We start from the raw sequence: 18454 nt of genomic DNA, 5'->3' as shown, positions 1-18454 counted from the left end.
GAAGTCTGCAGAGATTTATTTTCCAAACGTGCACAGTTTAATCTTAGGAGGGGGTAGTGTTTACTGCCTCTTGCTGTCCACGTGATTGTATTTTCACTGTGTTTTGAACAATTATTTGGAATAAATCCACAGTGGGTCAATCTTTATAACGTCTGAGTGCACTGATTATAAAGGGGAGGTCTCCAAACTTCTGGATTGGTGTTGTACTTCAGGGGAGAGGAGAATTGTGTAAATTAATGTTTTGATCAACTGTTTCTCAGTTGGTTCACTTTTACCCCTCGCTGGGCTTAGTTTCTCCTTCTTGCCCAACAACCCATTTATTTATTCATCTCATTTAAGCACTTTGATCTGTTGTTTTACAAGCTGTGAAGACTGAGAAGAGGGGGAGAAAAAAGCCTCCTCAACATTCAGAGGCGTTTGAAAACGTTTTCCCCGTTTGGACTGGGCGCAGCTCTGACAGATTCAGGAGAAAGGTGAGGAAGGGGAGAGGGAGCAAGAGAATACAGAGTGAGGAGGAAGACGAGGGTCTGGGCGGATTTCTCCTCATCCTCAGATCACAGGCCTGCAGCTTTGCCTCAGATGCCAGGGTTTGTTTGAGCTACTGAACAGGAATCTAAAGAGCTTGTTATTAATTGTGAGTGAGAAACATCCTCTGACAGAGAGCAATAGAGATGTAAGGATGGAGAACACTTGTCTCCTGTTTTGAAGCTGGAGTTGGAACTAACTCACACAGGCTTCTGGCTGTGAAGGATATGACAAATTTACAGCACGCTACGTTCATTTCTGCTGTTTTAGAAAATGATTAAGGTCATGAGAAAAAGTCTAAATTACTTCCTACTGCAAGTTTTGCTACAGAAGGCTAAATAGGCTAAAGTAGGCATAATATTTATTAAAAAATCACTTATTCAGTGCATGTTTACATTAATGTGGGTACCTGGAGCCTACCAACCCACACACTGTGAAACAAGACTACCCTGTCAGTTTTCTGTGAGTTCAGAAAGTCTGATAACGTGAGCTAAAACGAGTCATTCTGATTTTGCTATGCTTCTGACGTGAAGTGCAAAGACTTTAGAATTGCCCCGCCCCCTTAACTGAGTGTGTCCAGTCACAGCGCTGGACTGGTGTTTATGTGAGAGCACAAAGATGAGGTTAAATGCAGTAAAACAGACACAAAGATTGTGGAGAAATTAGAGCACTGAGTAAAAAACAAAGAAGGAAGAGAACAAAGCAAAAACAACTAAAAACTCTTTGGACGTTTCATTAAAACCCACAACTCTGTTAACTTTTAGAGCACTAGCAGCTTCTTTGTTCAATTTTCAGACCTGTAGTGTTGAAGTTCCTTCCCATATAGAGTATATCAAGGACAAAATAAATAATAAAATAACCTGTGCAAATGTTGTTTCTTCTCAATATTTGACAAAATTAAAAATTCAAAAGAAATTCAGCAAAATGCTCTATCCGCTCTATCCATCCGCCACTTCTCTGAAGCTGGTGAAATCATCCTCCCTTCCTCCTTCCGTTGGGCTCACATTTGCCTGGGACGCCGCGACCAATTAGCTGATTGTATAACACAACACATGGAGGTAGCGGGTGGCGGCGGGGCTCATAATCAAACCAATCCTATGGTCAGTCATGCCTCCCCCGGCTGCTTCATTAGTGCACAATCCCTCAGTATCTGCTTCTTGCTCCCTGCTGCAGCTCCATCCAAATTAACCCCTGCTGCGCTGCCCCTACCTCCAAAACACAAGCTCTGGCTTAATAAGCCTCAGCCTGGACAGCCACTCGGACACATAAGCACCGTCTACCATTATGCAGAGAAAGAAGGTCTGGCCTGAGGTCAGTGATGGCTAAGCAGCATTATGTATATTAGAGTTTAGGTTATTACTATTAGAGAGGAAGCAGGGAGTCAACTTTAAAGGGTAAGTACAAAGCTAAAATCATTTTATTCATCAAGTAACAGCCACATTAAGAACACCATCTCTGACTTTGTAGATGTCTGTGAGTAAATGTGATGTGAAATTATTATCAATAGCAGCTGGAGCTGTACTATTAATAGAAATAAATATATGCATACTTTCAGTAGCCTGAGTTAGAACAACATTTTTATTTCTATAAACTAATGAAGTGGAGAATAAAATATGGAAAAAATATGTTTAATAAACCTGCTTTGCAGAGGTTTAATAATATTGATGGCATGTGTTTATTTACAACAATATAGGCAACATAAACTGTATTGCATTAATTACACCAATCAGCCACAATATTCAAACAAGTGGCAGCTGAATAACATTGATCTCATTAGAATGTCACCTGGAGGGGAGGGACATTTAGGCAGTAATTGAACAGTCTGTGCTACAAAAGTTCTTCTGTAGGACTAGTCCAGACAGGCTAGCCTTTGCTCCCCACATGCAACAGTGAGCCTCAGGCACCCATGACCCTGTCGCTGGCTCACCTGTCATCCTTCCTTGCACCACTTTTTGTAGGTAATAACCACTGCATTCTGGGAACACCTCAAGAGACCAGCCGTTTCAGAGATGCTCAGATTAAAACAATATGAATATCACAATTTGACCCATGTCAAATTGACTCAGATCTTTACATCTGCTCAACTGTTCACTCTGTGCCTCATATACCCACACCTCAACAGGGGCACTGAAACTACATTATACTGTTCCTGTCACTGCTCTGTGCAACGAGCTGAACCCACACTGGCAGCTCTAGTCTTATTAACAGCAATAACATCTATCTTCAGATTTATGAAAAAATAAGTAGAATTTATTTCATGCTCTAATTTCTTCTGAAATTTTTGAGAATATCAAAGTCCTGAGCTGAGAGTGTTGTCACTCCCCTACTGCATTGTGTTATGCTGGTTACTGATGCGAGTGTACACATCTGATTGGAGGTGTATTAAAGATGCAGTCTTTCTGATCAGATGTATTGATACAGTGTGACATCCCAGTTTTTATGAAGCCTCGTTTTGGTGCTGATCATTTCTTGCGCCTGAAGCTATTTTGCCTTGAACTGTTGGGTGATTTCATGATATTAATGAGATTGACAGGCGATGGAGCATGGGCCTGTCAGTGTGTGTGTGTGTGTGTGTGCTTGGTGTTTGTATGCTGTGTACAGACTGATCTTGTGATCTCTTCCTCTTGCTCGTGGGGTGGGGCTGGATATCTGTCTGAGAGAGAGGGAGGGGGAGGGGGAGAGAGAGAGGGGGAGAGAGAGAGGGAGGGGGGGAGGGAGGGAGGGGGGTATGCATTTCAACAGGTTCTACAAAAGTCTGTGATTGGTTGGCCAGGTGCCCTGGGAAATGAAGTCCTTTGCATTTGATTGGCTGTCAGCTTCCAGCTGTCATTGCCGGGGAAGGTCGAGGGCGGGATGATGTCTTTCCCTGTTGCTAGGTTACAGGTGTACCTAATAGGAGATATAGAGATAGAGATATAGAGATGAATAGAGTGAAAGACTGAGTAGAGGAATTGCAGAAACTTTTAAGTTGAAGTGATCTGTGCTTTTTTCCTTCTGTTTGTTTCCTCCAAGCCTGTGCTGGGTGCTCCTTCAACACCTAAAAGACCAATTTTAAGTCAAACTTTAGCATTATAAAAGCAATTTATAAAGCTACTACTTCTCAACTGTATCTCTTTGGAAAAAGCCTTGACATTTGGTCACATCTGCAGATTCTATTTCTAGATTTAAAGGAACACTAGTGAGAATTTGAACCTTAAAATTCATTCATTCATCCATTCATTCTGCCTACCCGGAGTCACTGGGCGCAAGGCAGGAACACACCCTGGAGGGAGGGGGCTGTCCTTCACAGGGCAACACACACACATGCACTCACACCTATGGACACCTTTGAGTCTCCAATCGACTTACCAACCTGTGGGAGGAAACCGGTGCACAGTCACCTAAAGAGGGACTCAAACTCACAACCTCCAGGACCCTGGAGCTGTGACAGAGACACAACCTACTGCACTACTTTAGAATTATAGCTTTAAAATCATTGTGATGCTCCACTGAGCTGTAATTGGGAGAATAGGGTTGTTGCTACTCCAGGCTCAGCACTACAGAAACTACATTATGTAACTTTTGGGAGAGGGTAAAACCAACCCCCTAAACCCCCCACCCCACCTCCCCCACTCCTATTTCAGGACAGTGCTGTAAAATTGAATTCTGACCTAGTGTTTCTTTAATTCACATTATTATTTCTTTAATGTCACATTTATGTTTGTAAACAGAGGGAAGCCTCTTTCCATCTTAAGAGCATTGCCAGGTGGTGTCACTGTCTGTCCCACTCTTTGGCCTAGACCCTTATCTAGACTACTGTACTGCTGTTCTTTGTGGGAAATCTGCCTGTGGCCTGAGGCTACAGTACGTCCAGAACTCAGCAGACAATGCACTTACAAATTCCAGACCATGGGAACATCTAACTCCAACACTCTGAGATCTTCACCAGCTTCCTGCCCAACTTTGTATACAGCACAGCACAACACTTCTTCTTCTCAAATCCATACATGGTCTGGCACCTTCTTGCCTTTCTGCTCTTTTGCATAAATGCACACCTGACCCTCTCTGGTCCTCTCTGGTCCTTTTAGAAATGAGGTCATGTTCTGTTGAAGCTTATGGTATTTCTGTTTGTTTTGATGATATATTTAATAATAATAACAATGCTACTACTACTACTACAACTAATAATAATAATATTTTTATAATGCCGGTTAAATTAATAGCAAATATTTGTGTTGTGGTCTGACAGTCGTCTTTGACTCTGTGTCGCTTGGCCAAAGAATAAAACACCATCCACCTTTCTACCAGACTTAAGTAGGGCTGGGCAATTAATCAAAATTGACATTCAGAACTAATCTTGTCTATCCCTTTTAAAATCACGCTACTAAACTGTAGTCACGTGACTCTGCCCCCTATCTGTCACATGGAAGCAACCTAAACCCAGAGGCCAACTGAGTGACTCGAGCAGCTCGTACCAAAGAAAAACACAGCATCTGTGGTTTGGATGTGCTGTGTTTAGAATATAATTAAGATGACACTGAGCAAAAAGAATAAACAGTGCTCAAAGTACAAGAGAGGAATAAGCTCCCAGCGACATTAGAAAAAATATCCCAGCTTTAACACTGGAGCATATTTACAGCACAAGCCTGTGAGGGTCACAAATACAAACACAAAAAAATCGTTTTTTAATCGTTATTATGGTAAAATGTATGATTAATCGTGATATTGATTTGGGCTCATATCGCCCAGCGCTAGCCTAAAGTTTAAAAGTCAGTGTACGAGGAGGTGTTTTAGTGCTCTACCTAGAGCCCATGTAAGAAAATGAAATATAATAAAGCACAAAAATCCAGCATAAAACAGTCCTGTATGTTTATACAACAGCAGTCGATCAATCTATGTATTTAAAAATCTGTTTATTCATGCGAAAGTTGTTGTTTGTGGTAAACACTGGGAGTGGGCAGTGTTATTTATCTTCGTATTGACCGATATGGGCTCTAGGCCAGCTAATGGGATGGGGAGGGTTCTTTATGAGTCGAACACAAATTGCCTGTACAGGAATTAGCACGCGGTTAAACATTCATCATAGCTCTGTTTAAACAGAGCCTGCTCAGCGCTGCCCAGATTACGGCTCTGAAGCAGTCCATCTGTCCAGAGAGAAGTGATCGATCTCAGTTGTCTCACTCTGGAGCTGGTGGAAAGTGATGAATAGGAGCTGAACTTGCTCCCATTTCAGGAAGGAAGGGACGGCAGCAGGGGCAGGAACCCGAATCACTAACAAGAGTCCATTTAACACTGCCAAGACTGTCATGGAGTTCGGCTCGCCTGCACATGCCAATCAATTCACTCAAGTCAGCAGTGCTCTGACTGAACCAGACAGTGCTGGCACCTGCTGCCAAAGCTCTTTGGTTAGCTGTGATGCACACTGTACCTGGAAGATCCATGTTTTGGCAGTCATCTGGACCAGTAGGAGCTGTGGAACATGGGTCTAAGATCTTTATGCCGAATGCCTAGTGTCAGTTAGAAGTCTGAAGAGCAGAGAAACTGTGTGTCTTGGAGTATCTACTGACATCTGGGTATTTACTGTACACAAATCATGTTGTCCATGTTATTGACCCAAACTTTAAGCCGGATTAAGCATAGTCCTTGACTACACATGGAGATTTTTCCATTGAAAGGAAAATATAATCTATGCCTAGGCTTAATCCGTGTCTGGGAAACTGGCCCTGGATTGCCCAAATGGCTTTGACTTCAATAACAAACCGTTTCTTTTTTATGCCCTCATACCTCCCGTCCATCCACAGCTTTTTAACCTCGGTCAGCACTGCAGCAGACGAGAGCTCTACAGACTGAGCATCTGCTGTGGTTTGATGGACAGCTCCACTCTCCCATGTGTGTTACCAATTCCACTAGGCTGCAATATAGCACTCTCACTCTTCCTCTTCTTTCCAAACACCAGCTGGAGTCACCAAATTGACCTTTAGCTGAGGATTTACATTTACAGGTGGGACTGGGTCATACATCAGCCTGGTCACTATTCAGTGGATGAAACCACCTAGCCTGCAGTTTGTAAAAAGATGTGACTCAACTTGATACAACTGAAATTTATACCGATTCCCAGGGTCAGGTGGAGATAATTATTTATGTCTTAATCAAGAAAAAATGAACAGTAAGCGTTGTATTATTAAAGGAAGTCAAGCTTTCTACTGATGTGAAACACACCTGGTTAGAGCTTCTCTGCAATAAACGATGAGAGTAATATAAATGTGTCTATATTGTCTATGTCACAACTCTAGGGTCCTGGAAGTTGTGGGAGTGAGCCCTGCTCCGGGTGACTGTCTGTGAGGAGTGTGTTGTGTTCTCCCTGTGTCTGTGTGGGTTTCCTCTAGGTACTCCGGTTTCCTCCCACGCTCCAAAAACACACTTTGGTAGGTGGATTGGAGACTCAAAAGTGTCCATAGGTGTGAGTGTGAGTGAATGAATGTGTGAGTCAGTGTGTGAGTGAATGTGTGTGTGTGTGTGTGTGTGTGTGTGTGTGTGTGTGTGTGTTACTCTGTGAATTACTGGCGCCCCCTCCAGGGGGGGGTCCCACCTTTGTAGCTCAGTGATTCCTTGTAGGCTCCGGACCCACCGCCACCCTGAACTGGATTAGCACTTATAGATAATGAGTGAAAGAATGAATAATGATTTATTAAATCATGCTCTCATGACTGTAGATCTCTTCAAAAACAGCTGTTAAAAGGGTGAATTATTCAAATGAATAGTTCAGGTGGTATTTTTTTAAACATTGTATATGGAAATAAGGCTAAATGAGCCAACGTCATCTCAACATTTATTCCTCTTACTGTAGTGGTAGATCTGGCAGTGTCACTTCTGTCCATTATTTCAGAGCTAGCCAGGCACCTCTGATTCTCTTTGGCTTTTTTATTTCCTCGGCTGACCTGTGGGTCATTGGATCGGCCTTCTGCCTTACAGCTACCACTTATGCCATCAGCCATCATTCTACTGCTATTCTTTTGACTGGACTGCATCTCTCTCTCTTTCTCTCTCTCTCTCTCTCTCTCTCTCTCTCTCTCTCTCTCTCCATTACAGTCAAGGACGAAACCAATTACTTTAGCCGGAGCTGACAATCTGTACAGTGTCAAACACAATACAAACCTTCCACATCTTTCCGGAAGCAACTGTTTTTCCCAGTTCATCACATTATCCTTCAATGAATCATTGTGCACTTATCTGTATTGTCTAATTTTATTGAGAATGCAGGCAGACCCAATAAAAGCAAGGCTTGAAATTTTTCTGTTTTGTTTTCGTGCCACTAATTGGGAGCTAGCGCTGCACTATTTGATCGCAGATTCATCATTATTACGATTTTGGCCTCTGCGTTTAACTAATCACCAAAAGCCCAATTAATTCACACCATTAAGGAACTAGAGCGCAGGATCCGTGTGAAGCTCATTACGAAGAGCGCTAGTCGCCAGATGAAATGTACACCCCGAGAAATGCTGACCAATCACAAACATTCATGTCCTGTTTCCTCTGAGGGGTTTGACCAGCCATGGGCTTCATAATGGTTTAAATAACAAAAACATGCACAGTTCCTACAAAGCCTAAAGGGTCCACCAGTTATATAAAGTTTACAGCTAGAAATGTGGGTCTGAAAGGATGTGGAGCTGTCATGTAGCCCTTTCCAAAAAAAGGAAATAAAAAAAAATCATATGTATCATTATTAAAATTAATTATATGAGGGCAAGCGAAGTTATTCTGTGTTTTGTTAAAGCTCTGTGTAGATAAAAGTCACATGTCCATGAGCTTTTAAAGACTGATGCAGATGTAAAAATTCTGGCCATGTTCTCAGCTGTGAAACTGCAGTGAGAGCGGCGGTAAATGGGCTGATTTCCTCTACAAACGTTTGTAAAACAGGCGCAGAACACAGAGCCGGAGAGAACACACACTCAGGCAGGGAGGCGCTCCCAGAGGAAGGTCCACAAGTTCATCTCTCACAGGCTTTCTGAGGGTGGTGTGTGTGTGCATGGGAGAGGTGGCGGCTAGGTCAGACACTCCTATCCGTCCCCCACCTGCTACTGACAGAATGGAACGTCAGTTTAATGGCAGGACACAAACACATACATCAACACACAGTGTCCACTTTATTCATGCACTACAAACAACAATCTGTGATGTGTTCATTCCTTTGAAGCTTTATTTTTAACTGAAAAATTTGCAAAAAAGGTTTCCAGTGTTGTCACTGAGCAACTTAAAATAAGACAATCATAAAGCTGCACATGAGCCTGCGGTCACCATTCTCAGTGCCAAACATGGGAAAAGGGGCTAGAAAAACTCTCAGCCCTGGGCAATACAGCTTGGTCTGTAATAGCAAATGTACAAAATCAACCTATAATGTAGAGGTTTTCTGAATGTGAGTGTTTTGGGGTGTTTATATGTAGCTGCAGGGTAAAAGAGTTTAAGTTTAACAGCCGAATGATGAGCCACATATGCTTAACTCTTCTTCTGTAAATTGTTTGGTCAAATAGAGCGCTTATGAATGGAAATTGAATTGCAAATGGGTTGCATTAAATCTCTCTGCCAGTAGAGACCTGCTGACACTAGTTCTTTTCTGTGTAAGGCATGTTAAAGGAATACTCTGGAAAATAAAAGACATACATTATTTTTCCAAGGCTGTAAATATAGTCAATCTTCCAAAATGTTTGGTATCAATGTTTGGTTACAGTTACAGTTTACAAAAAGCGCTAATGTTTACTGATTGTTATGTTTGTTAAAAGTATATTTCAGTGTTTTTCATATAGCCAACAATATTGTTATCGCCAAAATACCCTGAAATATTGTGATATAATTTTAGGGCCATATCGCCCACCCCTATGAACAAATAATAGAAGCTACGTTTAATTCCTTGCTCTATGTTTGTCTATACATATTATTTTGCTTCCATTTTTTAATGTGCTGTGCTCTGGCCAAAGTAAATATGAGTTCATTTCATATCCCAAGTTTGATAAACACTTGATAATTCATAAAGCAATGACGTAGGACTGAAATGAGGCAGTGATTTGTGGCAGGGGTGCTGGCTTTTACCAGAGGCTCCAAACTTCTAGTTTGTATTAGCTGCAGTTATGTGTTAGCTGCGTTAACCTTGTAGCTACAGTGTGACAAAAAAGCACACTTTTTTGTTGGCTTTTTTTCCACTGAATTAATGCTTTAAATTATTAATGACTGTGTGTTAAATTAGATAATTTCAGAGATTTTATATTATATGTGAAAGGTATATGAAAAGAGGCAGGCTTATTGGATGTTTTGTGTGTGTGTGTGTGTGTGTGTGATTATTAGTCTATGTCTCAGTATGACCTGAGGTCAGTGCGTTCAACCTCAGTCATGACACTTTAGTCTTTCACACTGGAAATCACCATGGCATCTGCCATTCCAGGCGAGAAATTAGGAAAAAAATTATTGATCGTGTGTGTGTGTGTGTGTGTGTGAGAGAGAGAGAGAGAGAGAGAGAGACAGAGAGAGAACTGTGTTCAATGTGCCCACCATTTCCATTCTTACAGTTTTTTTTCCCCCACTCCTCAAAGTTCAGTCTTAGACATAGGATACATTTTCTGCTTCTCACGAAGGAAATAATCTCAGACACGTCCTGTGTTTCTGTCTAGGTTTGGAGCGGCCAATTCTAAATATTCGTTTGTGTCTCTTTTCTCAGGCCGGGCTTCTCAATAGCTCCGCATCCTTTAAGGCCCACAACTCTTTTCTTCTAATGGTGGAAGGATGGACACAAACACCTGTTTTCAGATCAGTTTCAGAAAGGAATGGTGTTGCTTTTGTTAAAAGCTGTTCTCTTCACATGCTTCCAGCTTCTGCTCCATTTGATGCTAAATGCTAATGTTCTTTTCTTTGCAGCACTGTTTATTTAAGTGGATGTGTTTTGTGAGTGCGTTTGTGTGTGTTTACGTGGTGTCCTTTCATTCACTGAGGACTCTTCCTCTCTACTTTTTGTTCTCTGGCTCACACAAGGCGATATTCTCTCTCGCCAGATAATTAGCGCAGGCACAGGAGTGCGTGGATTCAATTAAATCTCCTTCTAAATGAATTCTGGGCTTTCTGCAGGGTCTCTCTCTCTCTCTCTCTCTCTCTCTCTCTCTCTCTCTCTCTCTCTCTCTCTCTCTCACACGCTCTCTGTCTGGGAGGGGGTCAGAAGGGCCCTTAAATCAAACGCTCTGGCGGCACACAGTGGGATTAGGCCTCTTCAAAGCCTCCATAACACTTCTCCCACTGACCGCTGCAGGAGCATGGGCCACCGTTCGGTACATGCAGTCCATTTTGATGTGCTTAAACACCATGTGTGATGGATTTTAAACATGTTAGATTCAAAGGGTGCCAGCAGTTGTTTTGTGAGAGTGTGAGCGTTTTCTTAGCAAGGCAGCTACACCTTCTTTCAGACCCTTAGTGTTGGTATGAAGCCACCATATTTTTTTAAAAAAGAACCTTACAAGGACACTGTATCTGTGGGTTTTAGGTTTGTTGTATGATTAATCTTAAAGGAGGATACTCAAGCCTTTCTCCACAAGAGAACACAGTTCTGTGCCTTGATGACCTACTTTGGTCAAAATACCACAAGGGTCAAACACAACAGCAGCATTCACCTCCTGTCTAAGCAGCCCTGTTTCCACAGAGGGAGAAAGTAGGCTTATCTAATATGTCATGGTGGTATGCCACTTACTGTCAGCATCCCTACTGTTCAAAGTCACGGTTGGTCTTTTTTTAGGCCTGGCTCACCTTGAATACATAGGCGGTGTCATGGAAACCATCATGTTGCATTGCTCAGAAAGACCTTACACCTTAGCGTGCACGCTAACTGGCTCTTTCATTAAGCAGGCAAGAGTTGCACTCTAACAAGGCTACAAGCGCTTAGCGCTCCTTAAAACAACCAATCGGCTCCTATCTGTCTTTTTATTACCCCACAGCATATGTACAGGCACATGCTCTGTGCTCATGTGCATGTGGCAGCAGATAATTGGCAAGGGATTGTGTGAGGATGCGGTAATTGATTTAAAGATCTACTTTAGTCTCAGGTTTGGAATATGTCTCGATATGGAGGAATGAAGCTTGGGGGCCCCTGCCTCTAATGAGACAGGTCTCTTAAGCCTCGTTAGAACATTTTCCCTGTTCTTTCCCTCATAGCAGCATATCATATGTTGGTATGAATGCACAATCTACGGATGTGCACTAACACACACACACACACACACACATACACAGCCACCCACACACACTCAAGAAACAACAACAAGGTGATAAGAGGGTGTTATGACAAATGCTGTCAGCTAAGTACGTGCTATACAGTTAATGAAATGCTGTATGTGGTTAAGTCCAAAAAATGTAAATTCAGCTAACACTTCCTCCCTAATGGAAGTACTTAGGCTACAGCCAAGACGCCACAGACTGAAAAAGCATGCATCCAAAGCCTGGCTTATTATTTAAAACCTCTCATAATGAGGTTAATGATACTGATTCACTTGAGCACGGTGGTTCGAATGAACTCCAAAATATCTGTAATACATGTTGCATCTTTTTGAGCTTTCAATATATTAATAGTGACATTCTACCCTTTTCCATAAATGTGTTGGAATGAAAAAACTGTGAATTTGTTCAAAATGGCTGGTTTCAGTGCCTGATCCTTTTAAGTTATAATGAGCCGCTCGCTGTAAACCCTGACACAGAGCGCACAGCAGTGAGAAGCGAGGAGCAGAAGCTCTGGTTTTTAGTCGTTTTAGCTCTGTTCGCTTTCTTCTCTGTTCTTGTTTTCTCTGTTTTTACTCACTGATCTTATTTCTCAGCAATGTGTCTGTTTTTCATACTTTGTGGGTTGGTAGGCTCCAGAACCAAAATTTATTTACGCATGCAATGGACAAGTGATATTTTATTTCATTTTATGTCCCCTTTAAGCATGCCCTTTGGCCAGGGCAGACCTTGTTACGTATTCTACTTCTGAACTTTTGACTCAAAACGTTCCGGGACTGATCAACTACACTCTGGATAAGGAGGCAAAATGGTGGATCAGATTATCTACTTTGGATCTGTTAGACTTGCCTGGAATGAAGCAAAACCAGTGACAGATGACCATTTTGTGGATTGGGATGTGCCCCATGTCCCTGAATTGGTCTCCACACACCTGCACAGCCCCTTGTCTCTTAAATCCTGCCCAGGAAGTGGACACACTGTTCCGTTCAGCTCGGGAGGGTCCCTAATATTTTATTCAGCAGCTCCTGTGAAAGCTGTGGGGACAGTGCAGCCTTGTCCAGTCCCCTCTACCCCTCCCCTCCTTCGCCCCTTCAGCCCTCCCTCTTCCCCCTCCCTCCCTTCCTCCCTCCCTCAGATCGATACGTCCGTGTCTCAGAGTCCCTCTCGCCATCTCTCCTAGCTGACACACCGCCTCACTCGCCCGCTGTTTGGTATTCTGTAGCTGGAGCGCCTCATGTGCCGCAGCGTACATCCATCAGAGGGGCCTGAGATGAAGGGATGAGCAGAGAGAGAGAGAGAGAAGGGAGGGTCATGGCAAAAAAAAAAGTCTGTCTCAAGTCTCTCTTTAGCTTCCTGAACATTCCTCAGTGATATTGAGGCTATCTGAACTTTGATTTTGTCTTTTTGAGCGAGAAAGAGATTCAGCTTTTTCCTGTGAAGCTACAGACACTGGATTAATTAGATGGTCAGATTCTTTTACATTTTAAATATGTTTGTACATTTTCTCCCACTACTGAGTGCATTTTAAATCAATTTTAATCAACACCATCAAAATTCTCAGTGTTCAATTGAGGTCAGTTTTTTTTTTTGCACATGTAGTAATATAACAGTTTGTTTTTTAATGTAGGCATTCATACATTAAAGGTGCTGTATATGATTCATCCTTAACTGCTTCTTCAGAAGCTTCGCCCCCCACTCGACAGTCAGACTCGACAGTTTTCTGTAAAACAGCAATAATAGGTCTATTTTACCTACCTATGGAGCAGGAATAAAGCAACATCCTCGTCCCTTTTCATGCTTTTCAGTATTCTGAGGTCTCTCCACTGTCCAAGCACCTCCAGATACAATTTCCCAGCCATCTTTCTTTGACAGCGTCTGTAGTTCAAACCTTCCCTGCTCCTCTACTTCCCCGACCCTCATTGTTTCCCCATTTACAGAGCCAGGGCTGTATACAAACACGAGACTTATTTCCAGTGCACAAAAGAGGAAATATTTGCTGAATTTCAGGAAATGTTTATAGGTAAAATCCTGTACAGCACCTTTAAGTGTGTCCAACATATTCAAACTGCTCAAGGCTCAGCAGAAGGCCATGATGGTATCTGCTTCTGAAATATAAAGGCACTGCTTCTAATGTGTTTAATAACATGTCATCCAGTATTCTCGGTAGTCAGTTATTAGCAGTGGTCTCCCTCTGGTCTTTTTTCTATTCACTGAAGTGGGCTGGGAAACTCCTAAATATAATGTAGGAGCAAGGGAGCGCTGTGACAGAAAGGCTGCAGTTAAGTTAACAAAAGACCCATCCATTCCTCCGAGTGCCCCCCAACAGTGGCATCATTCACCCTCGACGTGTAGCCTTTCAGACGGAGAAAGGAGAGAATGACAATGTGTGTGTGTGCATGCCAGTGTGCGTGTGTGCTTTCCTACATTGAGATCTCCCTTATGCTTGGTGTGTGGGGGCTGCTGGGAGGGCTGGTAATTACCAGTTGTCTAAACAGACAGATGGAATTAGGGAGAGTGACGGGCAATTTTCAGAGCGCTTTGTTTTGGTGCGGAGAGCTAGACAGAGAGAGAGAAGGAGCAGAAGAGGTGTGTGTGTGTGTGTGTGTGTGTGTGTGTGTGTGTGTGTGTGTGTGTGAGAGAGAGAGAGAGAGAGAGAGTGTGTTACCTGACACTGTATAAGTACCTGCACTGATCTTAGAGCTCTTATCTTCTGCTAACACCGCCATGAGGTGCCACTCTTTCACCCTCCAGACATTGTATAACTTGCCCTACAACTGCATCCCATTAAAAGGTTAAAGCCTGCCATGACCCACAAAAAAAGAGGCCTTCTCTTTTAAGGCCTTGTTTCTTTACCAGCAAAATAGCTCATATTTATAAGCCAATGTTTTTGTTTGTTTGTTTTTTAAAACAAGACTGTAACTTCATTGTTTTGAATTCATAATTTGTTCATTTGCATTTGGCTTATTTAATATCCACAGAAAATCATTGACCAGTAGATCACATGAGCCTGAGGTGACCATGCCCGGTGCCAAACATCAGCTAGAGGTGTATTAAGCCTTCAGTCAATGGGCTGTGCAGCAGTGGAATTTTGTTCTCTGAGGTGAAGGAGCACATTTGTGATCCAGAACTAATCAACCAACATCAGTACCTGGCCTATCTCACATATAACGGCTGATTGCAATCAGATTCTCACAAAAATGTTCCAGTATGATGCAAAAAAACATCTCTCTCTCTCTCTCTCTCTCTCTCTCTCTCTCTCTCTCTCTCTCTCTCTCTCTCTCTCTCTCTCTCTCTCTCTCTCTCTCTCTCTCTCTGTCTGATCCCAGCGACAGTGGAGAAGGTCAGGCCGGGTGTCCGCCCTCTAAGGCCTGTTGTGTAACTGGGTTTGACGTATGGATCTTTTAGCACGTTTCTGCTCTGTGATCTCCAGCCAAGCTCCTCTTTCTCCTTGCTGCCCTCTCACTGTGGATCATGTCAAAGAACTGTGCATGGCGCATTCTCGCTCTCACACACATACGCTGCCTCTCTCCCACAACAAGTCTGTGGCCAGCAGCATGTGCCTATTAGCTTCTGTACGGTAGCAATCAAGTCTTTCTATGGCTCTGTTATTTATGACCTGTTTGTCGCATCAATCCACACTATCTAAAATCACTGAGTGTAAGTTGTAATTCATTAACCCCATAAGAATTGCACTTGACCTATAGATTGCAGGTATATTCAATGTCATTATGGCCATCAGTCATAGGACATATCACTCAGTCTAGTTGTTATCATGTGTTTAAGAGATATTTTGCATTCAGAAAACAATATCTAAATATGACAGCAATGGTTAGATATAACTTCATCTTGCTCAGCATCAATACAACTTAAGCCCCACCCCAGAACCTCTTGTCAGAGTATGTTTTGCCATCATCAGTTCATGTTAGTTAAACATTTGTGTGGAAAAAAAAAGGCAGGTACAACTTTCCAACTTTCCTCCCACAGTCCAAAAACACATGAGTGAGTGTGTGAGTGAGTGTGTGTGTGTCTTTCACCCTGTGAAGGAATGGCGCCCCCTTCAGGGTGTGTTCCTACCTTGTGCCCAATGATTCTGGGTAGGCTCCGGACACACGACCCTGTACTGGATATGCGCTTATAGAAAATGAATGAATGAATTCTGCTTTGTTTCAGTGGCTGCTAGCCATGCTCTCCCCTCTCCGTGTGTATTTCCCCAGCCAAGAAAACAAATGGAGGTTAACTCAGTGTTAAGAGTGGAGATTACACTGTGTACATTATGTTCTGTTTCCATTTAGCCTTGCTTGCATCTTTTTGTTCAAGCCTTTTTGTTGGAGGTATAGATTTCCAGGAAGGTTCAGGTTATATTCCACAGAGGAGCTTGATTAAAGGCCATCGTTTGTTTTGCCAGTGTTTAAAGTGGCATCAAAACAGAGAAGGGATGTATGAATTTAAAAATATAAGATATATGAAAGATATATGAAAACCTTTTCTTATTCAGAAAAGTGTTACTATATAAGCGTGTGCTCTGAAGGTATCAACAGAGTAAATATCCCCTCACAGCCATGGTCTTAAGGCCTTACACTATGCCAGGAGGAAAGGCTCATGTGTACGATATAACAAGGTTAGATTTGCACCCTTTCTGCTGTATTAACCTGTATGCTAGCTGACAGTCTCCTCTGTCTGTTCCAGGCTGGAATGATCCGGACGGAGCAGGAGGAGTTCTTCATTGAGCCGTTGGAAACGGGACATCACGTGATCGAGCAAGAGGATGGAGGTGATGGCCGTCCTCATGTTGTTTACCGTTCGTCTGCTGTGAAGAAGCCACCTGCTAGCTCGCTAACTGCAGATTTCCACGCCAGAGGTCAGTCTCATCTGTACACTTTTCACTGTTAGCATCTCCACCGTCTCCCACTTACACCAATTTCTCCTGCTCCAGTTGGTAACTGGTTTTGCTTCGCTACTCTAAGCTTTTGATTACAGATTATAAATGTTTTATTTCATGTACAAAGGCCAAGGTGTCTTCATAGAAAACTATTACCATACAGTGCTATAGATATAGACTAAGATGCTGAGTCTAAATTTGTCGAACTTGCGGATGAGCTAACTAGACAGAACCTGTCCTTATGTAGAGGACAGCAATAGTATTTAACATTAAAAGGGATTATGGATTATTTACAAAAAAGACCTGTTTTTATTTGTTGTTGGTTTCACTTCTGGTCACAAATTTTTAATTTTTTTTTTGCCAATAATTTGCACGCATCAGTGTAGGATCCTCTTAATTATGCAAATGAGCTTCTGAGAAATGGCCTGAGTTGTGTGTGGTGTTTGTGCTGGATTCAGGGCGAAGACGCTTCAAAAAAAAACAGCTTTCTTCTGCCATTAGTTCTGAAGATTCAGCACTGACAAGAAGTTCAAAAGCTAGTAATCATATCTCAAGATGCATTTCAAGCCGTAAAAGTTGTCATGTATTACTTCAGCGTGTAGTACAGTTTGTTACATAATGAGATCCCTTATGATCATCGCCGTGGCTGGGTGATGAGGAAGAGAAAAATTGCTGGTTATCTCCACAAATAGGCTTATCTCACTGTGACCAATTCCATGACCAGAAAATCACTGAGAGGTGTTTAGAGCAGTGCTGTGCTCCTTAAAGGGTGAAACGAAGTGATACTTTCTTTCAAGGATAAAAAAAAGGTTCAGATGTGCTCATATGGCCTGACACTGTTGGATTAACACGCTATGCGGTAGTTATACATTATTGTTATCTGCCCTTTGATGTCAAATACCACACAGAGGTCAATATTCAAACCCCATTTCTGAATAAAAGTGGAACTCCTAAGGTTTTGTAGCAACCCTGATTACGTGAACAGATTTGTTGGCTGAATAAAGTGTTAAAAAATAATTAAAAAATAAAAGCCTTACGTTTAGATGGGAAGGGCAAGGTGACCCGTCCTTAAGAGTGTGAATCTCTGTGTTGCCCCTTGTTCCACTCCAGCAACACCAGAGACCGTAAACAGCTCTCTCGGCAGTTGGCCCAATTGAAGAAAAGACTGGATTATGCAGTGCGGAGCATTGTGACCTGTGTGTACGAAGCAGGAGAGATGAAGCCGTCCTGTTACTATGGAGCTGCTAGGACAAAACCTGACAGAACCCTAATTGATGGAGCCAGGTTGGACTGTGATAGCCTTCACAGTTCTTTTATGATCCTGGAACATTTGTGCCTTTGCTTTACTTGGTCGACGTCTTCAAATTTTTTTCAAACACTGGGTGAGAACAACGAGCCTGGAGTATAATGTTGGTTTTGATTAGTGCTGTTTTACAATGTGGAAAAGGATTTATACACAATATGTACAAACAATGTGCTAAACATGGTCATTGTGAAATTGTTGTGCTACATTTGACACCACTCCTACAAGTCTGATGCTTGACTGTGTTGTGTTGGAGATGATGGATGCTGAAGGTTTTGTGTATTTTTGTAGGGTTTAGCAGAGAGGATGTTAAAGCAGTTTAAGGGCAAGTGAGTTGTAAGATGAAGAGGGTTTATATTTATTGGACTGAAGAGGGGCTCTGCTCAAGCAGTTGTGATTTCATTGATAGTACTACAAGTTTCCTTCAGGTGGCAACCCATTCATCATCCATCCATACCTGTCAAGCTAAAATGTAGGAGTTCTAGCTCCATATTTCAGAATTTGGCAGCGCCAAAACCAGGTAG

The 18454-nt window shown here is 42.4% G+C and overlaps 1 protein-coding gene across 1 annotated transcript in view; it reads left to right on the top strand.

Moving 5' to 3' along the window:
* LOC136673306 (A disintegrin and metalloproteinase with thrombospondin motifs 2-like) overlaps positions 1 to 18454 on the top strand; it is a 152412-nt gene that overhangs the window by 49377 nt on the left and 84581 nt on the right. Inside the window, exon 3 of the mRNA XM_066648711.1 lies at positions 16435 to 16606. Within this exon, the coding sequence (XP_066504808.1) occupies positions 16435 to 16606 (172 nt within the window). The remainder of the gene's footprint in view (positions 1 to 16434; positions 16607 to 18454) is intronic.

This window comes from Hoplias malabaricus, chromosome 17 (assembly GCF_029633855.1).
Source record: "Hoplias malabaricus isolate fHopMal1 chromosome 17, fHopMal1.hap1, whole genome shotgun sequence".
NCBI lineage: Eukaryota > Metazoa > Chordata > Actinopteri > Characiformes > Erythrinidae > Hoplias > Hoplias malabaricus.
The sequence above is the reverse complement of the archived record's forward strand: the minus strand, read 5'-3'. Positions and strand labels throughout refer to the sequence as shown.